Source organism: Squalius cephalus (assembly GCF_949319135.1).
Source record: "Squalius cephalus genome assembly, chromosome: 2".
NCBI lineage: Eukaryota > Metazoa > Chordata > Actinopteri > Cypriniformes > Leuciscidae > Squalius > Squalius cephalus.
This window is the reverse complement of record NC_137123.1, coordinates 18,599,576-18,626,378: the sequence shown is the minus strand read 5'-3', so window position 1 is coordinate 18,626,378 and position 26,803 is coordinate 18,599,576. Positions and strand designations below refer to the sequence as shown.

General features: G+C 40.3%; 1 protein-coding gene across 1 annotated transcript; it reads right to left on the bottom strand.

The window, feature by feature from the left end:
* Positions 1-5,019: 5,019 nt before the first annotated feature.
* Positions 5,020-25,007, bottom strand: LOC307150669 (heparan sulfate glucosamine 3-O-sulfotransferase 6). Its single transcript, XM_079858099.1, has 3 exons — positions 24,489-25,007; positions 6,471-7,362; positions 5,020-6,388 (listed from the first exon to the last, which is right to left on the bottom strand). Exons 1-2 carry the CDS (start codon positions 24,998-25,000, stop codon positions 6,744-6,746), a joined length of 1,131 nt encoding a protein of 376 aa, XP_079714225.1. The 5' UTR covers positions 25,001-25,007; the 3' UTR covers positions 5,020-6,388; positions 6,471-6,743.
* Positions 25,008-26,803: the final 1,796 nt, after the last annotated feature.

Genomic DNA, 26,803 nt, shown 5'->3' with positions numbered 1-26,803 from the left:
TATCCTTAAAGGAATAGTTCTGCCATTATTTGCTCTCCCTCATGTCGCTACAAACCCGCATGCTGGCATCTCTTTCATGGGACACAAAATAATTTTTGAAGAACGCACATTCTGCAATGTTCTTACATGTTTATTTATATTTCAACCTCAAAGTATAAGGTTTACATTTATATTAATACACATCTATATTAATAAAGTGTAAAGGAAACATTTTTAGGTCATGTAACTGATCACAATTTCTTCACTTTTTGACTTCACTAGTTGCTTTTAAAAGTCTTTCAGAGACAAATAAAATATTTAAAGTGTGTATATACATGCCTATATATTACTATTTTTCCTACTATGTGTGTGTGTGTATATATATATATATATATATATATATATATATATATATATACACACATACATATACTGCTACCTATATTATTACTATATATACTACTATATACACTAATGACAAAATTGTATTTTGGCTGTTATTTTTAATCAATGTTATTTTAGTATAATTGAGACACTATTATTAGTAGCATCAACAGTTTGAACAATTTTTATTTTTACATTTTAGTTAAACATTTAGTAATTTTGCTGTGTTTTTGTCATTTGTATTATTATTGTTAACATGTCTAAATATAAATTTTATAAATGTTTATTTCAGTTTTAGTTGTTTTAGTACATCAAGAAAAGCAAAAAAAAAAACAAAAAAAAAAAACAATTTAAAGGGGTCATGAACTGGATTGTTTTATTATTTTATAATGTTGCCTGGGGTGCCCTTATAATGTTAGTATGATTTTTACATAAAAAATTGTCAGAATTTATAAATAAAAGCCATTTTTCCAAGCCTGATTTCTGCCTCAGATTTGAACGCTCCGTTTTAAGGGGCGTGTCTGCTGTGAGACTGCAGTGCAAACGCCCACTGCTGTGATTGGCTGACATGCTTGCAATGAAATAGCTAGTATTACATGAACTCTCTCGAAAACTTTTACTACGTTTTTACTATTACAGCTATCGAGATTAACAAATCGTGAAAAGTATCGTTTAAAGCATTATATTTAAATCTATTCCATCACATGAAAGGTTGCAGCATGATGAGCACTACTGACTGAGCAGATGACAGACAGTCTGTTGATCGCGTGAATAAAGATCTTATCATTGCAACGCAATTTTTGCACTCTCACAAATGCTTACACCAAATCACAATGCAAACACGATGTGAGTACACAGTAAGAGCTTCGTTGTGTAGTGTAACAGTGTCATTATTTCATCCATAGTTTGGTAAGTGTCCAGATAAGCTCTCGCGGCTCGCGCTGTGCTGTTTGATTGACAGCTTGGGCGAAAGGGATCGTTCTTTGATCGCTTTCTGTAGGCTATATAATTTAATAACAGTTTAAAAAAAGATTATTTTCATAATACTACGAGAAATTATGTGAAGTTGATCGTTTAGTCACTGATGCATAAACAGTATTGAACGATTTTAAGAGAAATATCTGAACTTGAATAATTACACCGAAATCACTGATCGCAGATCAGGCATTAGAATACACATGGTTACTTACATGTTGCTGGCAGATCCGTGTCGGGAAATTGTGATTGACTGATTTAATAAAGTTTAACCATGCTGGAATCCGAAGGAAGCTTATGACTGTCTTCTTCCACAAACAGGCACTGCACAATATTTAGTCAACAGCATGTTTATTGCTTGGAAGTAGCTCGATCCGGTAGCAATTATCATGTCGTCCTATGTTATTTAGCATGTTTGGGCGAATCGGTGGGCGGGGCTAAACAGGCCGTGTTGAAGTAGGCGTTGATCTTCTTTTGTGGAGGCGGTGTTTTATCCTCTTTGACGTCATAGTTCCCCACTTTGAAAAACGAGTCGTTTGCTGAGCCTGATGTCTATAAAAGCTTTTATTGGACTAACAAGGTAGTTTTCAGTTCTGAAACTTACAGGATATTATTATAGTATGATGATCTCTTATATGTCAAAAGCTCAAGGAAACTTTGATTTCTCAGTTCATCACCCCTTTAAATGAGAAATGATTCCTTGGCATACTGAAAAAAATACAATAAAATTCACTTTACTTAACTATAATAAATCTGCTTTTAATTGATTTGCCAACTCTACCATTCACATTTGACAGTTTTGCTTTGCAAGGACACTGTACAATAAAGCATTACCATTTTTTATGTTAATTTAGCTATTTTTTTAATTTCATATAAAATATATATATATATATTTATATATATATATAAACCCCTGCACTGTATATGGATTGTATTTTCTTTCTTTTTATTGTATATATTTAATATTGTGCCAAATAAACTAAACAAACTTATCAAAACTGCAGCTTCATTCTCAATAACCTTAAACTGATAAATAGTCTGAACTCTTGTGTGGTTGTCAACAGGAATATCATGAATATCAGTGTGTTAGGTACTTAAGAGTCTCTCCAACACTTGAATGCTGATACTTGACCTTTATTTCAGGGTCACCAGTCGTTCTTTTTAAGCCAAGGAGTTGAAAAGTTTTAATCTGAGGGAGATTTTAGCACTTTTAGCACTAATCTCACTGTAGTCCAGAGCTCTGACAGCAAGATCTGAACATCAGCCATCACGAAACACAAAGAGAGAGCTGAAGACACACACACACACACACACACACACACACACACACACACACACACACACACACACACACACACACACACACACACACACACACACACACACACACACACACACACACACACACACACACACACACACACACACACACACACACAGAGAGAGAGAGAGAGTCTGATGAGATGAAGAGGCCGAAGCGAAGCCTGTTTGCATTTGAATGCAGTCAGTCAGCTGCAGAACAGGATAACATCTCAGCTTTCGCTGATTTGGTTCTGGCCAAAGGGACACAAAGAAGACTTTACAAGAGGGAAGCACTCAAAGACATTCCTCAAATCCATTTCAGTAGAAAGACAGAAGACCAGGCTAATGTTTCAAGACAGAAATAGCAGTTTTATTTTTCTTGGGTGTTGATTCCCGTGCCACTGATTTGAGTGATGCTCTTTTTATTCTCCTCTAGCCAACCAAGTGCTCTTTCATTGACTGTATTTACATGTCCAACTTTACACAGAACGTCACTTCAGATCCCAGGATGGTTGTGTCTGTTTAGTCACATTCTCTGAGACCACATTGACTGCTGTCATCCTGAACTTTTGATAATTTAGCCAATGTTATGAAATGAGTAGATGATAGTTTGTATTTCTTTCAGATTGCTTCTCATAAATAGACACCTCAGGTAACTTCAAACTGATGAAAAGCATGAAAGACCTCTAAGTGTATGTGTTTTCACCTAGAATAAAACAGTAACATTGTGAAATATTATTACAGTTAATTGTAACTTTTTTCTAATGTAAAATATGTTAAAATGTAGTTTATTCCTGTGATCAAAACTGAATTCAGTGTCACATGATCCTTCAGAAATCATGCTAATATGATGATTTGATGCTCAAGAAACATTTCTGATTATTATCAGTGTTGAAAACAGTTGTGCTGCTTCATATTTTTGTGGAAATCATGATACATTTTATTTTTCAGGATTCTTTGATGAATAGAAAGTTCAAAAGAACAGCATTTATCTGTTTATCTTTTGTAACATTATAAATGTTTCAACTGTCACTTTTGATTAATTTAATGCAAACCTGCCCAAATAAAAGTATTACTTTCTTTTTCTTCTTCTTCTTCTTCTTAAAAAAAAATCTTACTGACCCCAAACTTTCCCAAAATCCCTGAAAACATTTTTCTGTTGCTCGGGGCTATGATGATAAAAAGATAATGTTAAAGAAATACTAAATAGGGAACTGTGTGTCTTTTCAGTAGAGATTAAAATCATGCTTTAGGCTCTCCACGTCTTCATATAAACCCACACGAGCCACGTTAATCTATCAGGATTTGGAAAATGCTGTAAATCCTCCATTAAATAACATTTTATGGATGTTTGGAAGCGAGCAGCACTCGATCTGGATTAAATCATAGTGACGGGGGACTAAATGGATGATGGCACACCGCAGTGGAACTATAAACTTAAACAGACAATTATTGATTTTGATATTTTTTTAGGAATGAAGAGTCCGTGTCTCGATCGGTAACATTAATGCAGTGGGAGAGAAGGGTCTGTGTGGCCGGCTTTGGTGGTCAGTGCTTTAATATGGCATGGCGTGGGAGGTCATCCAGGAGTCAAGGGTCAAAGATTACCATCCTAAAGGTCTCTATGACCCTTGCAAATTGATTGCTTACACATCAGAAAGCTTCAGCTCAGAATGTCAACTTCACATTTAGCCTGGCCGGCACTGACAGCTACACTCGTTTACATCTTCTTTCCATTTTCTTCACTGGAACACTGAAAACAGTTTAGTTGTGAAATGTATATAACACACACACACACACACACACACACACACGCACGCACGCACACACATTTATATGTGTGCTTCTTGGGAATATAAATGTTTTCTACTCATTATGTACATTATCTCTATACACTGTAAAACTTCTGTTAAATTAATCATCAATTACAAACCTCAGCAATACACAGAGAACAGTAAAATGAATAAAATGTGTGCAGACACTGTTCCTATCATGTTTATTTATTATAATGTTTGTAGAAAAAAAGCTGCTCATTGATTTCAATATATATTTGGACACTGACAAATCAAAAAAAATCTTTACATTCATAAATATAAATAATAGCAATTTACAGCAGAAGCAGATCTTTGTTTTCAGTCAGCAGATATTGTCTTAAGAATAATGCATAGTCCAGTATTTGTCCCTGTATAATTATTGAGAAAATCAACTATTTAAAATAAGACGGGGGTTAAATAGCTCTAATTCACTATGAAACCATATCCTAAGAGAAATATACGAATAATCATCTGTCGTAACCCCCCCCCCCAAAAAAAAAACCAACGGCATAAAACCAATTGCATGGTCCAAAATCTAAACCAAAGAGTCCATAGCCAAAATCATGTTTACTGTAAAACGGGATCTCTTGTAGAAGCAGGCAATTTCTTTTCATGAGCAAAAACACACAAAATAAATAATAAAAGTTTGTATAGTACATTTCTATTGCTTCCCTCCCTCTTTTTTCTTTCCTCTATGTCTCATGTCTGTTACATAACAGTGGTTGAATGACAACATCCAAGCTTTGCTCTTTTTGGCAGCAATAAATCACAAAGAACAAATGTGTTTTGAGCTGTATGATTATGGGCATGTGAAATAAGGGAGCGTTTAGGCAGCAGACATCAGAGCCGGTATTCTGTTCAGTGAGTTCGAGATCATACTCAGTTGAATCAGACGCAAACAAAAAATAGATGGTAAAATGTAAATATATAGCGGAAAATGCCTAAAAGAGGCAGAGAGCCGTGGGATCTTTAATGAGTGTTATTGAGCATCACCTGCGCGACACACCGGCCTCGAGTCCCACGGAGGAGCTCCTGAAGGATAAAAGGAGGAGTGACGACAGTGAAGGACGAGAGAGGACCACATGTTTTATCATGTTTCTATGCTTTACTTTCAGTTTTTCGTTTGTTTATTTGGTGATTAAAGTTTATGTTGAACGTTCGCTGGTTCCTGTCTCCTCCTTCCCTGAGCCTTTAACATTTGTTACATGCCTGTTTTAAATCTATTTAATGATGAGGAGTGTTTGAGAGGAAGTAAAAATGTTTCAATGCATTAATTTAGGGTTTAAAAGACACTTAATATTTGATTCTGAAACAAAACTTGAACTGATTTGAGCTGAATAACGACACTATTGACAGTCTTCTGCCAAGCTGCTTATAGCTGATTTTACAATGAAAAATTGATGTAAAGCATCTCTACTGAACTGAATTAACAGTTTGTAGAGATGCTTTACATCAGAATTAGAATATATATATTTGATGAAGTTTGCACCATTGATTCTGTTACCGTAAAGCAGCTTTAAAACAATCTGTATTATATAAAGCGCTATATTAGAGCCCCTAAAAGTGACATGGTGATTGAAAAAAAAAAAGAACTGGGAGGGAAAAATATTTTTCAATGCTTTTTGCGTTCTCTCGCATTTATAGCCCTATTTAAATAAAAGTGACTTGACTCTTTGCTTCTCACTAGCCCCTTTCATACAGCAATCCTGGTAATCAGACCATCCTGGTCTGAGTGAAAGGCGTAAGGGTTTGATCAAACAGAAAGCGCGTTTGCTCTTAAAAACACGAGATGTGCATAATAGTATCCAACTGCAGAACTGATGGAAGGAAAAGAAGGCCGGTTCTCAAGCACAACACGTTGAAAAAGCTCAGAGACGTGGCGCAACAGTCAAAGATGATTGCATATTTAAATAGAAAACCTATTAAAAAGCTTACTGTAAACTCACTGAGTAATCACGTCATCTCAATTAGAACTTAATGACTGGCCCAAAGCAGAGTTCTTGTAAGTGATCATACCGGTAATCTTCATTCTGCATTCACACAGAGTATGTGTATTACTGGTAAATAAGGGAATTTACGGGTATTTTTGAAAAGGTCCTGTTCACACACGATCTATTATCGGTAATTTACCAGTAAAGACTGAATGTGTGAAAGGGGCTTTTGTCTTTTTGGGCCAGAACACACAATATGCACCATGAGCTTTGACTGTACACACTGTGAAGGTGCTGAAAATCACTAGACAGTTTCATAGCTTTCTGCATTATCAAAAAGGGTCCTGGCAGCAACTCTTTACTCCCAGCCAAAGTCCTGGCCAGTCATCTGGTAGAACTTCATGTTGAAAGGCCTGTAGAAATACCTGAGTCTGTGCAGCACCTCCGGCGGGATGTGCGGATGTGGTCTTCCTTTCGTCTTCCCCAGGCATCGCGGTCTGCTGCTCCCCTCCGGCTTTTTGAGGCACGGGAAGCCTTTAGTCTGGTTAAAGTAGAAGTGCTTATTGGTCACCACTCGTTTGAGTCCCAGGAAATCCTGCACCCTGCCCATTTCTCCCGCCGGATCCGTCACCAGCTTCTCGCCGCTCACGAAGAGAAGCTGCGCGAGCGGGAAATACCTGAGCCAGTTCTCCAGGTGTTTGGAGTAGATGCCGATCCTCACGGCGCTCCAGGACGTGTCGATCAGACCCGTGGTGGAGTTCTTAAAGACCAGGTTCTGGAAAGATGGCAGGCCAGGGTTTTTGGTCAGAGTTTGAGTGTAGTCTGACACGGCCCGGGTCACGGGGTCACGGACCACCACAATGAGTTTGGTGCTGCGGCTCATGGAGAAAACTCGGGAAGGGGCTTCACGTGTGATGAAGTAGCTGGGTGTCTTCTCCATAGTTATCTGGCCGTCTAAAGTACGAGGCATTAGGTTCCTACAGAAAGAGAATGTAGAGAAAGTGTCATAATGGAGGTCACTAAATGGTTTGAAAAATCATCAAATCACCTAAATCTTGCCAATATGCATTAGAGTTTTAAAGTGTTTGTATAATGCTCATTTACAAGTTTATAACTTCATTTGTGTGGTCTGGTAGATACATTTACATGATTTTTACATGAAATGTTCTTTGAGGACGGGCCAAAGTTGCCACGGTATGTGAAATGTGTAAATGGGTTCCAGAAGTAAAAATCCCATTCATTTTATCCATAGGGGAATTGATTTTTAACCATAACTTATAACCCGTTAAAAACAGACATACTGTAAGCGACAAGGTTGTTAAACGATGGTATATGCTTAGGCAGAAGCCATCAGTCTACATTATTTCAACTTATAATAATCATGTTTAAAAATATTATTCCAGGAAAGAAATCTCCACCAACCAGACAATGAAAATAAATGAATGAAAAAATGAATGGGAAAATGCTTCCAGAACCAAGGCCTTAAGCATGTTGATAAAGCTACACTCTAATAAGGCACAAGTATAAAAAAATATGTATGCATTATGGGATTGTCTTATTGTCTTTTCTTTTCTGTCATTATTTACTCAACCTCATGTTGTTCCAAACCTGTATGACTTACTTTTTTTTTATCTGTAACACAGACTAACTTACCTTGAAAAAGTCATACATGTTTGGTTTGGAATGACATGAGCATGAAAGAAATGATGACAGAATTTAAATGTCTGAAAGGACTGTGCCTTTAGGGATGCTGCATTAGAATCTGGCCAAATCATAATTATGCTGGCTTTCAGAACAGCATTTGCATTTGGAGTGCACATAAATGTCGTCTAAATAGGCAGTTCACTAGGTTTTGGGACAGAAACTATGTGTAGCTTCACCTATGTCGTCCAAACTAAATATTGAACTGCAATTTTAAGCAATTCTGCTAAATGAAAAACTTTATTAAAAGTGACTCTGGAGATGTGATAATTGCCACCATTTTCAGCTCTCGCCAGCGGATGAAGCTGTCACAAAGGTTCAGTTCATTATGATGAAAGATGTTCTTTTTATTATCAAAAATATAAAACAAGCACGTCTCTGATGAGGTCACTGTTGAATTACTCACTCTGTCCTGAGTAATGAAAAGTGTTGTTAAATAAACATTAAAGTTGACTTTATTAAAAACCAGCCTAGTGGAATGAACGAGAAGGGAGTGGTGAGTTGTTAATAAAGAAAAAAGACGAAACCATAACAGCTCTTAGCAGTCATTTCCTGATGCGTTTCATCCCCAGAACGCCTGAGCACATTTTGTGCTGATTTGATGATTTTTGCGAGATCCTCGTTTAACAGTTTGCCTTTACCACAAAGTGGAATAAATGTTTGAAGTTGTAAATAAAACAAGTATTATTGCTTCAAAATTGTTGCCATTTCTTTGTAATTATATGTGAAATTTTCTAGCAATTTTTGAGTGAAATTGTTTCTACACCAAATTTGGCAAAAATCATTTGCATTATGCATTTAGCCTATATAAAATACTATTAATAGTTATGTAAAATATATCATAAAAATGAATCCTTATTTATTCTAAGATGGTAATAAGTAATAATATAAAATATATAATTTATAAAAATAAATAAATATAACTAAGTATAAATATACTACGGTTCTTGTAGATTATAAGGTTCAGTTAATCTCCTCGATGAATGTCCAATAGCTCCAGCATCAAATGGAAAAGTCTCTACACTAACTCTCACTATTTCCATAGAGAACATATGTAATAGATTAACTCTTCATTGGTCTGGGATGGGATCTCTCTCTCTCTCTCTCTCTCTCTCTGAGGCTGGCCATCATCTCAATGCCATGAGGCTAATACTGAACTCTAATAAGAATCATATTTCTCTTCGAGAGCTTTACCACAGAGACAAGAATCAGAGTTATTTATGCCAGTGGCCTGCTGACTGTGAAATAGAATGAAGGACAACATTGAGAAATTGGATTTGCCATATTATTTGACCTGCAATGCTCTTTAAAGGAACAGATCACCAAAAATCACAACATTTTGCCACTATTTATCTACTCTGATATCATCCATCCAACTCTTCATGCAGCGCTTGTTCAAACAATGTTAATTTTTAGTCTGTTATAATCACCATCTTTAATGGAATATCGCGGTATTTATTATAAATGATTTATCTGCGCACACCTTAATTTATTTAAAAAAACTTCCTGTCCATGTAACCTTTAATCAATTCTTATTTAATCTCCTTAATTCTCTCCTCTGATGATGCGTTTACTGACATGAGGGCGGAGCAACCTGTCACTCACATGAGATCGACCAATAGCAAAACACAACCATCCAATCAGTTTCCCTACACTCTCAGATAAAAACGTACAAAAGCTGCCACTGTGGTGATACCTTTTCTACCTTTACCTTTTCACCTTTGTACCTAAAGAGTGCATATTAGTCCCTCAAAGGTAAATACTGGTACCAAAAGTATACATATTAGTACCTAAATGGTACATATTAGAACCCTTTTGAAGGGCACTGTCCCAGTGACAGCTTTTGAACCTTTTTTTCTGAGAGTGAAAAACACTCTCTGACATATATGGACAAAATCAAGTCCCACCCTGTATTTTTTCTTGTTCGGGAAGCTGTTTCAGTCAGATATGCGTCACAATAGGGAATAAAAAACTACTGCAACTTCTGTTTCATGCTCTAAGGAGGACAAAAAAAAAAAAAAAAAAAAAAAAAAAACCCATAAAATTAGGCCATGCAACTTCTGAAGTCATACAATAACTGATATGTACCTATTCCAGTCATGCAGCATTTCTTTAAAAGTGTTTCAAGTATGTTTACATGATGCATGTTCCCAGTACCCACTTTTAGAGATCTTGATGCATTACAAGCATGCAAACCTTTTAATTTGTATTCACAGTGTCATGGTTAATGTCAATGTTGTCATCCTCACCCTGCATCTAAAGTGCAAGCACTGTTTGGCTATGTACACTCAGCTAAGTGCTTGTTTAATTCAGAGTAATCAAGCTAATGGTATCCATAATGGCACTGGCCATGTCTGTTGACATCATGTTTACGTTGGGGAGAGCAACCTGGTAATCAGCGAATAGTTTAGGTTTTTCTAAATTCACGCCAATGGCCCACACACTCTGGTCCATCCATTTGATCTCCAAATCCAAAGAAGCATAGCAAGATAAAGCCCCCATTTTGGCCAGGTTTGCAAACGCAGCTAACCAGCGATCTTTGACAACCTTTGATCTCTCGCCAGTTGTGCGCTCGTGTGTTTTGTTCTTTATCGGGTGGCTTCGCAGCAGCTGCCGTTACCTGTGTGGTTGTCAGGGCGATGAAGCGGCTAGCATCCATGCTGTTTGTTTTGATCACACCTAGCGCAGCGTTAGTGGTTAGCATCTGGGCTGGGAATGTGGGTGTACATGTGAGCTTATCAGCTCAGAACCTGGCAACAATTTATTTCTGTTTGCTAGTACAGAAGGCACAGCTGCGGGTGGCCTGGTGCAAAAATGGCCTCTCAAAATATCAACAGCGTTCAAGCGTTCATTGGATTATAAAATAAGCCTTACAAATTTTAAGAAAACTACATTGTAACATTGTTTTCCTAACATATCTAAACATCCTTGCAACAAAATAATTTCGATAGATAGATAGATAGATAGATAGATAGATAGATAGATAGATAGATAGAATCAGATAGATAGATAGATTTATTTTGAGAAAAACCTCAAACTATTCCTGAAAAAGATGAACATGGTTTCATATTGAACACCAGACAAATATACTGACTGACCACCACTGTTTGGTTTAGGTTTCTGTGGGTTACTTTCAAAATATTCAAATACATTTCTGAACCAAAAACATGTTGAACTATAAAAAAGAGACAATAAACAAAGAGCGGTAAGTCATGCCTGATTACACGACAAGCTCTTCCTACTCTACCTCTTCCTCTGAGCTGTTTGCATTATACACGTCATAACAGAGTGGGATCTTCTCTCCCTCATTTACATGAACCACCGGATATGACCTTTCTCCCATTATCAGAGGAAAACATCCAGACTGAAGACCCCCCTGTGTCTGGCAGCAGTGACCCGGGATGTTCCCGTAGGATCTCTGCCACATCTGGCAGCAATGAGTCTCTGGGAGGAAGTTGCTTCCTATTAAGGGCTCACCATGAGCCTGAAACCAGTACGGATCTTTTGTCCAATATATTTGAATTGACAACATTTTAAAAAAACTTAACTTTTGGGAAGCAATTAAAACTAAAAAAAAAAAGCCTATGCAAAAAAGGAAACAAAATGTAATAGGTTGTAATGTAATTGCAGCGCTCAGTTAAGTGCTGGAGGACAGCAGGACCTTCTTATTGAGAAAGCATTCAGGACACAGGCTTGTCATTACAGAGCAAATGGAAGCTTCTAGAAACTGTGGGAAGCAATTAAATGTCAGCTGGAAATAACAAGTTAAACTGCACGAACTTGCAAGCGGACAGAAAACACGAGACAAAACAAGCCCTTAGGGAAGAGGAATGACAGAGGAGTCATCTTAAACGCCTCAATTGTTTCTTTTAGACATCAATTACATGAAATAGAGACTTCATAGTTTTATCTCCTGAGAGCAGATCTCCTAGTGATTGCACACATGTCTCCTCTAGACTTTCTGTGTCACTATTGACAACGATTTTAATATGAACTCAAGACCAAATGATCTGAGCTTTTCTTCAAAGGAATGCTGCATCTGAAACAAACTGAGCTCTCTATTAAGCTGTGAAAGAGCAACATCGGAGCAGTAAAATATTGTAATTTAAGAAACACTCAGCGGGCGCTGAAACATCAGGTTTTGACTCTGCATGTGTGGCATCGCAGGAAAACCACAGGTCAAAGGAGAAGCCGAGGTTTAAACGCTCACATCCGAGAGAGAGAGAGAGAGAGAGAGAGAGAGAGAGAGAGAGAGAGAGAGAGAGAGAGAGAGAGAGGTCCTGCATTAACAGGAAACAGACTAGCGACAAATCAGAATGTTCTGTGTGTGTGTGTGTGTGTGTGTGTGTGTGTGTGACAGAGAGAGAGAGAATGTGTGTGTGTGTGTTTCTGTGATGTGTATATGAGTGTGTGTGAGAGAGAGATGCGTGCATGAGTGTGTGTGTGTGTGTGTGTGTGTGTGTGTGAGTGAGTGCATGTGATGTGTGTATGAGTGTATGTGTGTTTGTGAGAGAAAGAGATGTGTATGTGTATGTGTGTGTGTGTGTGCATGTTTGTGTGTGTGACAGAAAGAGAGAATGTGTGTGTGTGTGTGTGTGTGTGTGTCTGTGAAGAGAGAGAGAGAGAGAGAGAGAGAGAGAGAGAGAGAGAGAGAGAGAGAGAGAGAGAGAGAGAGAGAGAGAGAGAGAAACTAACTGCCCTTCCTATCATGTGGGAAAATCAGTGGTGCTGCTGAGAGTGTGTGTTTGCGTGGGTTTATCTGTGAAGCAGTAGCAGGACGAACACACCCAAAGATGAAGACACTGTCAACTCTCTCCTCTTAAATTCCTTCTAAAATACCTATCGATTCTACCTTATCAGCTAGTGGCATCTAATGAGCAGCCAGACCCAAAAGCAAAAACCCTCATACATTTTTTTTTGTGAACTACTTTAAGTAATGACTCATATAATTATATAATATAAAGAGCTTTTCTCAAAAGGGCTCCCAACTCTAGAAGATGCTGCCAACTGAAATTAAAGCAGTACATGCCATGAAGCCTTATACAAGGGTGGTTAAGCACTGGTTTAAAACAAACCAGAGCTGTACACATATTAATTATTGTTTGAATAATTTTTATCTATGTTGCCAGGGTTGAGAGAGTATACTTAAAATTGGTATTTAGTGGGTTTTTTCTCGGGTGTGTACATGTATGTATCTTATATTAGTTAAAAGTGTTAGGGTAGGCAATTTGTTTTATAAACAGTTTTTGTTATTGATTGAAATTCTCTTCACATCCTGATAGCAATCAATAAAAGGTCTAAATATTAAAACATGGATATCTTCTGTGAAAGTCTCAGGACCAAAAAATATTTGTACAATGATACGATGATACTCAGAATGGGGGAGTGAAAACTTTTTTAATTTGACGATCAATTTACATTTATAACACAAATGTTATATTTCTAAAACATCAAAAAACTGAACTGCAAATCCAACGTTATCCTCCTAATCAGTCTCTTGAAGCCCTGGCAGGATGTGCTTCCTTTTCTTCCTGCTTTTTAAATCTACTTCCGAAGCTCCTAATTATCTAAACAGACTGGCTGAAATTTTTTAGATATTAAGTGTTTGAAGTTGTGTTAAGGATCAGTCACCGGAAACAATGAGGAGGAAGAAGTCCTCGGCTGCAGATCACTGGTGGACAGAGTGGGTGCTTTTAATTTTTATGTTTATTTTTTTATTTAACCTTTATTTAACCATGAGAGAACCTCACTGAGATTAAAATCTCTTTTACAGGAGTGTCCTGGCCAAGATAGTTATACAAATACACATATAACAATAAAACAATACACAATAAGATATCATTAAAAGTACAATCTATGTACTTATGCTGGATGATCTAATGTTGGTGGGCAGCAAAACTGGCCAAAGCTTTAAAAAATGATTGTGATTTTAACGGTAAAAGACTGTAAAACTGCTACAGTGAAAAACTGTTTCATTGAGTGTAATTTTACAGTAAAATACTGTTAAATTTAAGGTTTTTGGAAGTGAAAAAAAAAAACAAAAAATGTAAATTGACATTCCCACAATTCCCTGCGTGACACTTCACATCTGATGTATTTTTTTTGTTGAAATAACTATGTTTCTTTATAGTTCTTCTTAGTTCCCTTTCGTAGTCACTCCGAGTTACGTCGGATGATGACGAATGGGGTTTCGCTTAGAAAGCCTCTCACCTTCGAGTATATAAAACGAGCCAATGGCCATGAAATGCCATGGGTCTGCGGAATTTGCATAGCGTATCTCCACCCACGCCGGGGGTATATAAGGAAGTATGCCGGCAACATGCAGATATGTTTTCACTTCGGAGCCAAGTCCAGTACTTCACTCCACAAGCCTTCTGAGTGTCATCTCAAATCTCTTCGAGACGAGCGGCTCTTCAGTGTGTTGGTGTGACGGCGTGATCCAGCGAGATTGCATTTCCTGCTGCTGATTTGTGCAGTAATCTGCCGACAGTGAGTGTGTTTCTCCCTGGGCGCTTCAGCACTCTGCTGAGCTTTTCCACTCTCTAAAAGAGCTGCACGCGGCACGTCTTTTTCAAGACGTTTTGCCCGTGTATTTTCTATTTCCTGGATGTGTGTGCGTAATTCATCTGCCTAACGGTCGCAAGCGCTGTTTTGCGTGTTGGGCTTAATCACGCTCAGCAGCGCTCGTTGATGAGTCATGTTTTCATTGCAGGAACATGACCATCGCGATGTTTATAGATCGAGACTCAATGATCTCCATGTGAGTAGAGTCCCCTCTGCCACACCCCAATTTATCTCTTCCTCGAGAAGGGATACTTTGGCTGGTGGCCAGGGTGATCTGAGGGTTCGGTGTGGCACAACAACCGACGAGTCAATTCCTCGGGCCACACCCCCCTCCACATCGCAAACCGTGGAGCTTCCGTGTGTGCCTGGTTTCTTTCGGGGACCCAGTGTTTCATTCGGGGCTCTGGCGGATGGTGTCATGCACTCACAGCATCACAAGGCGGGCTTGATTCCTCTGGAAATGAAGTTTCGACAGCGTTGCCTCCCACGGGAGTGCCATCGTTGCCGGGACCGATCCAGAGCTGTCAGCCATGCTTTCCCGGGCGTGGAGTGGCCCCGCCCTCCCCCCGAGCGCTGTAAGCTTCTCCCGGACGTGCATCAGGACGCCTGCGCTCGCGGGTGTCCTCCGCCTTCGCTGCTTTCGATCGCACGGCGATCATGGTCTGTATGTTCCCTGTCACTATTGTGGCACGGTCATGCAGTGCTGTGTGTCGCCTGCGCCTTCGATGCAGTGCTGTCCCGGGAATTCTGTCCGAACCGGCCGCAGTGGAACGCTAGTCCTTCCCTGGCTAACCCTGGCAGAACGCGGAAACTCTAACCATGCCCCTATGCTGGGACGCTATGCCTCCCATGCCTGGCCTGGTTGTTCCGCCGCGCACACTGCTGACCTCGCTCAGGCGACATCGGTACCTGCGTGTTTTGAACCGCTCCCTTCACAGGCTGCCGTTCAAGATGCTCACAGCCAAACGCATCCTCCAGTGTGTGCGGCCGCAGGATTGGTTTGCAGCGATCGACCTGAAGGACGCCTACTTCTATGTCTCCATTTTACCTCGACACAGACCGTTCCTACAGTTTGCTTTCGAGGGGTGGGCATACCAGTACGCGGTTCTCCCATTTGGGCTAGCCCTGTCTCCTCGCATCTTTACAAAAGTCGTCGAGGCAGCCCTTGTTCCCCTCCGGGGACACGGGGTTCGCATCCTGAATTATCTCGACGACTGGCTAATCCTAGCTCACTCTCGAGACCAGGTTTGCGAACACAGGGACCTAGTGCTCTGGCACCTAGCTCGTCTGGGCCTTCGGGTCAACTGGGAGAAGAGCAAACTCTGCCCCGTGCAGAGGATCTCTTTTCCCGTTATGAAGATCGACTCGGTCGCCATGTGCGCGCAGCTTACGAGCGAGCACGCGCGCAGTCACTGCTGACTTGTCTTCGCCAATTCGAGGGCAAGAGTGCGGTTCCACTGAAACTATTTCAGAGGCTCCTGGGGCATATGGCATCCGCAGCCGCAGTCACGCCGCTCGGATTGCTTCATATGAGACCGCTTCAGCTTTGGCTTCGCGATCGAGTCCCGAGGTGGGCATGGCATCACGGCACGCTCCGAGTTCCAGTGACTCCGACCTGCCGTCAGACCTTTACCCCGTGGTCGAACCTCAGTTTTCTTCGGGCCGGAGTGCCCTTGGAACGAGTTTCCAGGCATGTTGTTGTATCAACAGATGCCTCCACCACGGGTTGGGGCGCCATGTGCAATGGACATGCTGCCGCGGGCTCCTGGACAGGACCCCAGCGCCTTTGGCATGTCAATTGCCTTGAGTTGTTGGCTGTACGTCTTGCCCTGCACCGTGTCCGTGCGTTGCTCAGGGGTCAACACGTACTAGTCCGATCAGACAATACCGCGACTGTAGCGTACTTCAACCGTCAAGGTGGTCTGCGCTCCCGCCGTATGTCACAACTCGCCCGCCACCTCCTCATATGGAGTCAGAAGCATCTGAGGTCGCTTCGAGCCATTTATAACCCGGGAGACCTGAACCAGGCGGCCGACGAGCTGTCTCGGCTTCGGCCTCTCGCTGGAGAATGGAGACTCCATCCCCAGACGGTTCAGCTGATTTGGGATCAGTTCGGGGACGCACAGGTAGACCTGTTTGCCTCCCACGACTCGTCCCACTGCGACCTGTTTTATTCCCTGACCGAGGGCACGCTCGGCACGGATGCACTGGTGCACAGCTGGCCGCGGGGCCTCCGCAAGTATGCGTTTCCCCCAGTGAGCCTTCTTGTGCAGACTTTGCTCAAAATCAGGGAGGACGAGGAGCAGGTAATTTTGGTTGCCCCGTATTGGCACAACTGCACCTGGTTTCCGGAACTTATACTCCTCGCGACAGCACCTCCCTGGCCAATCCCTCTGAGGAAGGACCTGCTTTCTCAGAGACGGGGCACCTTATGGCACCCTCGTCCCGATCTTTGGAACCTCCACGTGTGGCTCCTGGACGGGACGAGGCAGGTTTGAGTACCCTACTACCAGCGGTGGTGGCTACCATCACTTCCGCTAGAGCATCGTCCACGAGACATGCCTATGCGTTGAAGTGGAACCTCTTCGTCAACTGGTGTTCTTCTAAACATCAATAACCCACGAAATGCCCGATCAGTGTCGTGCTTTCCTTCCTGCAAGAAGGGTTGGAGCGAAGGCTGTCTCCCTCCACCCTGAAAGTGTATGTTGCCGCCATTGCCGCACATCACGACGCAGTTGATGGTAAGTCTCTGGGAAAGCACGACCTGATCATCAGGTTCCTGAGAGGAGCGAGGAGACTGAATCCTCCTCGCCCTCCTCTCGTTCCCTCTTGGGACCTCTCAGTGGTTTTAACTGGCCTGGAGAGTGCTCCCTTTGAGCCTCTGCAATCAGTGGAGCTTAAGTTCCTGTCAATTAAGACAGCACTCCTGGTTGCATTGGCCTCCATCAAGAGGGCAGGGGACCTGCAGGCATTTTCGGTTGACGAAGCGTGCCTGGAATTTGGGCCGGCTAACTCTCACGTGATCCTGAGACCCCGGTCTGGATATGTGCCCAAGGTTCCTACCACTCCCTTTCGAGACCAGGTAGTGAACCTGCAAGCGCTGCCCTTGGAGGAGGCAGACCCAGCCTTGGCACTGCTCTGTCCAGTACGCGCACTCCATGCCTACGTCGACAGAATGCAGTGTTTCAGGACCTCAGACCAGCTCTTTGTCTGTTATGGTGGGAAGCTGAAGGGAAAGGCTTTCTCCAAGCAAAGGTTGTCTCACTGGATAGTGGACGCCATTGCTTTGGCATACCAGCAGCAAGGTCGACCATGCCCCCTTGGTGTGATGGCCCACTCCACTCGAACACATTCGCGAGATTCTACAATCTCCGAGTAGAGCCAGTTTCTTATCATGTACTCGCTTCAACTAGCCGGTGCTAGATTCTGCTCAGGTGTCTTCGCTTGCTCGCCATTCCTCTCCACGGACGGGATATGTGCGATATTCCTTAGGTGAGCCTCATAAGCCCTGAGTCTCCTCCAGCACTGTTGACGTCAACGCCAGAGTTATGCCACTGGCAGCTTTCGCGCTTGGCTAGGTGCCTCCATGTGCATGGTTCCCCTCCGGGCGACCCCCACATGTGTATTTCCACTGTAAGCCTCTTTGAGCATGTGTCTTTCCCTTGGCAAGCCACCTTGCCACCCCTGGGGTTGAAATATTCCACCTGCGGCTGGACACCCCAGTGATACTCCATATGCAGCCCCCCGGGGTCATAGGTGTATTCCAAGTCCCCCCCTTCGGGCTGGGCATAATTGCATATTTCCACTGAGATATGCTTCCCAGTGTACCTTGGTATTCCTGTGTTAAGTAGGAGTCCTTCGTCCGTGCCAGTCTCACGACAGGGAGCTCAGACTTACGCAGGGCACTGGAAGACAGTCGAGAGGTGGCGTGATTACACTGGGAACCCCATTCGTCGTCATCCGACGTAACTCGGAGTGACTACGAAAGGGAACATCTCGGTTACGTATGTAACCCTCGTTCGCTGAGTAGGGAACGGAGACGTTACGTCTCCCTGCCACTTCCGCTGTACCGCTGGAACGCCTGAGTTCAGTCTCGGCTCCTCAGCGAAGAAACATATCTGCATGTTGCCGGCGTACTTCCTTATATACCCCCGGCGTGGGGCGGAGATACGCTATGCAAATTCCGCAGACCCATGGCATTTCATGGCCATTGGCTCGTTTTATATACTCGAAGGTGAGAGGCTTTCTAAGCGAAACCCCATTCGTCGTCATCCGACGTAACGTCTCCGTTCCCTACAGGGAACGAGGGTTACATACGTAACCGAGACGTTTTTTTCTAATCAGTTAAGTACATTAAGGTTTTATGTTATACATTTAATGTTGTTAAATTAATGTTTATTGCATTTTTCTTTGCAATAAACAAAGAAACTAAATCGACATTCAGCTTTGCATAAACATAAGATTAAACCTAAAATAAAGCCACAAAACTTGGTTGCATCAAGTTTTGCCTTAAAAGGTATGCAATACTGTATCCTTAATGCATCTGAGATTCAGGATGTGTCACAGTTTCTGGAAATCGTCCAGTATCAGGACATTGCTAAATGCCCACAAACGCCTGACATAAATTTACAGTAAATTTGGCAGGAGGACCCAGGGGAAAAAAGTCCTGGCACAGTGTATATTCAGTGAACTATATGCTATGGTGGTGTGTGCAATGAATACGGTTTCTGTGACAAATGTGTAACTGCTGACTGAACCAAAGCCAAAGAGCAAAACTACATTTATAAAACCGATGTAAATTTATATGTGACCAGATAGCGTCTCTGCAGCTCCTTTAGACATCTCAATGCACACATGCAGGAATATAAAAGTAAAAACAGATTGTACAATGGAAATCTGTTCAAATATGCACCACACAGAATTTTAAGTGACTCAATATGGAGTGTGTAGCAGCATAATGAAGCTTTAAGACCGGCCTGGCGGAAACCACATCCCTGGCTTGGTGAACAGCCCACCGTATGAGCAGCTTTAACAGTCAGTCGCAGAAGAACGACTGCAGCTGCACAATTCAGAGGTTAGTGTCTTCAACCACTTTTTTTTTTTTTTTGCCTGATTAATCATACTTTTTTATTGGAAGTATTCAAGAGGGATATACTGGGCTTTTCTCTATATTTCAGCAGTAAAAGACGAGGCATTTCTGCTGTGAAGCCATGCATCAAAAACAACTATCTATGCCGTTGTGGGTTGGTGAACAACTTGGGACAAGCCAAAGCTTTCTTTCTCTTGGCCTAGACAGTAACTTACCCACTCCAAGTTATTCCTTAGGAAATTATTCTCCAGCTAACCACATCATAAAAAATAATAATAATGAAAAAAAATAAAAATTCACAAGCAAAGCTAAACGCATTTCTCACAGACTTACAACTCAGCCAGGTGTGTCCATGAAAGACACATAGAAAGTAAAAAATAACGGGCACTGTAGTGGATTAAGCTAGCCAATCAGAAACCCTCTCTGTCAGTCGTGATTTTGCATATTCAGATTTGCTGACAGGATTATCTTAAGTACATTTGGAGGGTGGGGTTTTGAAGAGAGGGCGTGCAGATGAAATGAGCAAAATAGCGGAAGCTTGCAAAGCAGCTGAAATTGCTTCCCAAACCTTTTCCTGTGTTTATCAAATTATTAAGTTAATGAAACACTCTTAAAAATAAAGGTTCCCAAAGAGGGGGTTTCCCAGAAATCCCATAGAAGAACCATTTTTGGTTACCCAAAGAACCTTTCAGTGAATGTTTTTCTTAGTGTGAAGAACATTTTAACAGTCTAAAGAACCTTTTTCCCCACTATAAAAAACCTTTTGTGGAGTGGAAAGATTCCATGAATTCTTCACGGGAACAATCAATTCCAATAAAAAACCTTCAATTTTTTTTTTTTTTTATAAGTCTAGGCCTCCTTTCCAATGCAATTTATTTTTATATCTGAGATCTGTTAAGATTGTTTAGTGCCACATATAAACAGATCTCCTATCATTATTATCAAGAGACCCTGCATTTGGTGCAACAAATTGTTTTAGGACATGATGGTTTTCATCAGTTGCTTCCTGACTGTTCTTCTTCATTACGACTCTGAGGATATAGATAACTCATCTATCTCTGTTCTGCAGTGCTGATGGTTTCTTCCACACCACTACCCTAAGCCCTGATCAATCAATGGCTAGTTTAATGTTAGAGATCTGGGTCATATGGGAAATCAAGCCTGTCAAATCGGCACTCTGACTTTGTGAAATGTATGACTTTAATATCTAAATTGAATGTGTAATGCAAAATGTAAATGTATTCATCAGCATCAGACACAGATTAACTGAAGAAACGTGCTGAAGATTGAGTGCTAATGCTTTTTCTAAGACAGTTTGTTTGAATTCTGCCTAAATATCAACTGTTGTTTTAAGGCATTTCTTCTGGAATTTATTTTATGACAAATTTGCAAAAAATAAATATCAAATTCTTTCTAAAATTCTGAAATAATTAAATGTATATCTATATATATATGTGTATGCATGTATATATATATATACACACATATACATACATATATGAATACTGTTTTATATTTTAAATACTATTAATTAATTTATTAATATTTTATATATTAAAAACTATTTACTATTAAATTCTATATATGTATATATATATATATATATATATATATATATATATATATATACTAATTTTACATATTTATTTATATATAATTTGTAATTATAAGTAATTATATACAGAATATAAACTAAAAAAAAAAATACAAACATATTTTTTACATTTATGATTAATATTTTATAATTATACATAAAACAATTATTTTTAAATATTTTTATCAAATTAATATGACCACCTTTAGCATAAGTATAATGCCAACAACTACTCTAAAACCTACTTTTGTCTGCTTTAGGGATCAACTTCAGTCGCTTAAATAATAAATATCTTTCCTCATCATTTCTAAGAGTCTTCTGTGACAGCACTCACAAGACAAAAGATAAACCTATATCCATCACAAAAGAGTATTCTCTTAAAACACGGGTCTTAAAGCATAAACCTTTAGCCAAGCACCTCGGAGCATCATAAAGAATCTCAAGAGCTGAAAGGCAGCAGCAGTTTGTCAGCGAGACTGAATATGCACAGGTTAATTAACTGTCTCTATGCTTAAGTGCAATACAGTTGGTTAAGGAAGAATCGATAATCAGCACGTCTGCATTCATCATTGATTGGGAGGCGACTTTTATTCCACACAGTGATTTATGGAGTCATGAAAAGGTGCAACCAGAGTCAGGTGGGGGAGGAAGGATTTTTATGGATTAATGAACAGAATTAAAGAACATGTAATGGATGGACATGTTAATCAGAACATATTAGCAATTCATGAGAAAAAAGTAGCAATAAAAAATATAGAAACAGCTTTCAGAAGGTTTTTATGATCTTCAGGTTATAGAAATAAGTTACAATTCTTTAACAAATTATGCAATTTTTATAATTATTTTATAAATTATATATTAGAATTTGTTATTAATTCATCATTTATTTATTACATTTATAAATATTATAATTATTATATAATTACATTGATTTGATTTGCATATAATACAATTTAATATTTGTTACTTATAATAATTAATAAATAATACTTACAAAAATTCAAGGTTTTTTTTATACGATTACGAAAATAGAGTATTTAGACATTTTTCACTGTTGTAGATTACTATTAGTTAAAAATGTAAATTCAAATAAAATGACAAAATAAATAATCAAAATAAAATGTTTGACTAAACACCTGTAGGCCTATATAATGTATACCAGTGGTTCTCAACTCCAGTCCTCGGGACCCACTGCTCTGCACATTTTGTATGTCTCCCTTATTTAACACACCTGAATCAGATCATCAGCTCGTTAAGAGAGACTCCATGAACTGAACTGAGTGCGTCAGATAAGAGAGACATACAAAATGTGCAGAGCAACGGGTCCCGAGGACTGGAGTTGAGAACCACTGATGAATACAATATTTAATGTACAATGTACAATATTTCACACAGTCATGACCTTTTAATGAGTAAAGAATATGAAGACCTGGTCACACACTCTCTCTCTCTCTCTCTCTCTCTCTCTCTCACACACACACACACACACACACACAGACACACACACACACACACACACACACACGCACACGCACACGCACACACACACACACACACACACACACACACACACACACACACACACACACACACACACACACACACACACACACACTCCTCCATGTAGGGCTTCCAGCTGGCATGCACAATAGCTCAGCTGTCATTACACATCTGCACACACAGAGAATACCAGTGGTGTTGACAAGACTGATATTGAATTATACGTTAGAAAAACCCCGTACATGGGTTGGTTGTTTACATAAGGCTGTCACCACATGCTGGAACAAATGTGTGCAAGTGCGTGAAAGAGAGAGAAATCATCAGGCTAAGCCTCAAAGTCGCTTCACAAGCTATAGCTGTCTTCAGCAGAGAGGAAATGCATCATAAATGGTCCATGTCTATGATTATTAACTCCATAATAAAAACTCTATCATCATTTACTCACCCTCATGTCATTCCAAACCCATTCAGGTTCTATCAAAAAAATAACAGTATACGAGTTTGGAAAGTGAGAAAATAATGACAGAATTTCATTTAGGCCCAAAGTAGGAAAGACGTGTTTAAGATATGATTCCCATGTGTCTGCTTTCAGGTTGGATGAGATGAGAGACAGAGAGACAGTCAATCCACAGACATTATATTGACAGAGGGCTGAATGTCCTGCCGATGAGACATGACTCTAAACTGGGCCGGTTATTGACAGGTGATGAACCAAGTGGCATTCAAATAGAGAGGAAGAATCAACTGCTGATCATGCAGACACACATATAACTGCTTGATGGACAGTCTGAACATGCCGTTTTATAAGAAGTCTCAGTGTGAAAACTCTTTTGATGAGTTAATTAAACCAATAATCTGGGCTGGAAGACTTTACGACAGAAACTTCATGTGCCTCAGATATGCATTTCAATCTGGATAAATTACAATGTCTGTTATAAAATTGGGCTTAAAACATCTGGTGGCTCACTTAATTACCACTCTTAACATTTTAAGTGGGTAACTTGGATAAAGAAAACTGCAGTCTCAAAGAATCAAAATCATAGGGAGTGATTATACAGACAGATAAGACCGTGATAAGATAAGATGTGATGGTTTATAATGCAGAACTGGCACTTTTGTATTTTAATCTATAGTTTTTTTTTGCATCTCCCACTTCAAGTACCAGTGGTACTAGAATGGGTGGTTGCAAGGGCATTGGTTTCTAAGGAGTGGTTTTTAGCACGTTGCTATACAGTCGCTAGGGGAGAATGGTTGCTACGGAGAGTTATTACATGCTGGATAAATAAATAAACAAACCATATTTTGCAGTTAATGGTACTGTAATGTGTTATGTGTTATGCAAGTGTTGTTGATGCTTCAGTGAATAGTGGTTCAAAACACTTAGGCTCACTGTATTAGACACAGCATAGAGAGTCTGCAAACAAGTTTGCTTGTGCTATATTTCTTTAAGAAAAATGCCACTACTCTGGATAGCCTACATCCTATTGCATTCATAATTTTTCACGTGGGCCGTAATAAGTGTCCATGCATGCAACAAGCGCGTGATATCTTTCATGGCTGCATAATAAAGTTGACACGTTTATTGGTTTTGATAATCCCTATAGTAGCCCTATAGTATAAAGCGATAATATAATTCACACTATTGACAGACCTACCTGTACCACTGAAGACCCTTCTCATAAAACCTGTCAAAGAAGTGCGGCTCTGCGCCCACTGCTCGCACGTCAGGATGAACGCGCAGAAACTCCAGAAGCGCGCGCGTTCCCCCCTTTTTCACGCCGATGATAATCGCCTGAGGAAACTCTTTAGTCCCGAAGTTGTTTGACACAGAAAGATTGCTGTAAGTGTCATAGCCTGAAGCTCGCTGCCGCTTCTCATCTTCCACGTCTGTCCCGTCCTGATCGAGGAGCTCGCGCACGACGGAGCCGTTCCCGTGCGCGTCCGGCTGGAGTTTCTTCCCTTCCTTTGGGAAAAGTTTGCTTCTGAAACTCTGATGCACGTACAGTGGACTCGGCATGGAATCGCAGTATCCAGTGAGACAGTAGAATAAATAGGTGAATATAAGGATCATGGTAAAGAACACCGACACCTTGGAATGCGCTTTCAGGTGTCCGAAGTCGAAACTCGTTGTCCAACATCCCATGAGTGTCTTTGCTTCGCAAGACATAACACGTTAAACGGAGGAATCATGCCGTATTAAATGTAAAAGCGTGACTTTTGGTTGCAAGACTGAACATTTAGTGAGATTTACTCATTAAAATCACGAAATCAAATGCACAGCATATTTGCGCGATCATGTCTTATCCATAGAAGTAACATAACGAATTATAACTTGTCATGTTCTCTTTGTTGAACTGATATGACTTTGGCTTGGAGTCTCGCAGTCGTGCAGCTTCGGGTGACCAGGGTTACCCATTCATCTCCCACCCGTTTTTAGTGGGAATCCACGCCCTGCCTTCCGAGTCCCACCCCTTTTCCTCAAATTGCTTTTATGACTTTCCTAAGCAGTTACAAATCCATTAAGTACTGTTAAATCGATGAGAGTTAGAGAGCTTGTTTTATTTGCGGATAAGAAAAGAACAGGTCAAAGTTCACAGCCCTTACTGCATAAGAGAGATAGTGAAATGTTATCTCTGGTATTTCTATGGCATGTACTTTCCTACATAGGCAGTGGAGATGAAGAGGTCAGTCAGTGAGCAACACCTGTCCTGCAGGCCACACACTCGGCGGAGACAGTCTGTTCCTTCATCTGGTCTCTGGTGACTGGTAACACTCTGGTAACACTAGAATATTCATTTTAAAGTACTTTTTAGACTGTGTTTGACTGTAGTTCCAATAAAATAAGCAATATGACAATAACATAAAAATAAATAACAAATAAACCAGGGGTTTTCAAACTTTGTAAATAAAAAGTATAGCCTTATTTATATTTTAAGAAGGGGACCCGTGCAAAGGTATAACCATATTTGAGGTTTAATATTTTTAATACATTCATTTATACTGAGGACACCCTTGTAAAAAATATGTATATAGCCTATACCAAAATCTATTTGAAATACATTTATTTTTTTATTTAAGTATACTACAAATAAATGTACATATTTATAATATAAATACCCTGCAATTGTACTTTTGGTATACTAAATTGATATATGTACACTCACCTAAAGGATAGGAACACCATACTAATACTGTGTTTGACCCCCTTTCACCATCAGAACTGCCTTAATTCTACGTGGCATTGATTCAACAAGGTGCTGAAAGCATTGTTTAGAAATGTTGGCCCATATTGATAGGATAGCATCTTGCAGTTGATGGAGATTTGTGGGATGCACATCCAGGGCACGAAGCTCCCGTTCCACCACATCCCAAAGATGCTCTATTGGGTTGAGATCTGGTGACTGTGGGGGCCATTTTAGTACAGTGAACTCATTGTCATGTTTAAGAAACCAATTTGAAATGATTCGAGCTTTGTGACATGGTGCATTATCCTGCTGGAAGTAGCCATCAGAGGATGGGTACATGGTGGTCATAAAGGGATAGACATGGTCAGAAACAATGCTCAGATAGGCCGTGGCATTTAAACGATGCCCAATTGGCACTAAGGGGCCTAAAGTGTGCCAAGAAAACATCCCCCACACCATTACACCACCACCACCAGCCTGCACAGTGGTAACAAGGCATGATGGATCCATGTTCTCATTCTGTTTACACCAAATTCTGACTCTACCATCTGAATGTCTCAACAGAAATCGAGACTCATCAGACCAGGCAACATTTTTCCAGTCTTCAACTGTCCAATTTTGGTGAGCTTGTGCAAATTATAGCCTCTTTTTCCTATTTGTAGTGGAGATGAGTGGTACCCGGTGGGGTCTTCTGCTGTTGTAGCCCATCCGCCTCAAGGTTGTGCATGTTGTGGCTTCACAAATGCTTTGCTGCATACCTCGGTTGTAACGAGTGGTTATTTCAG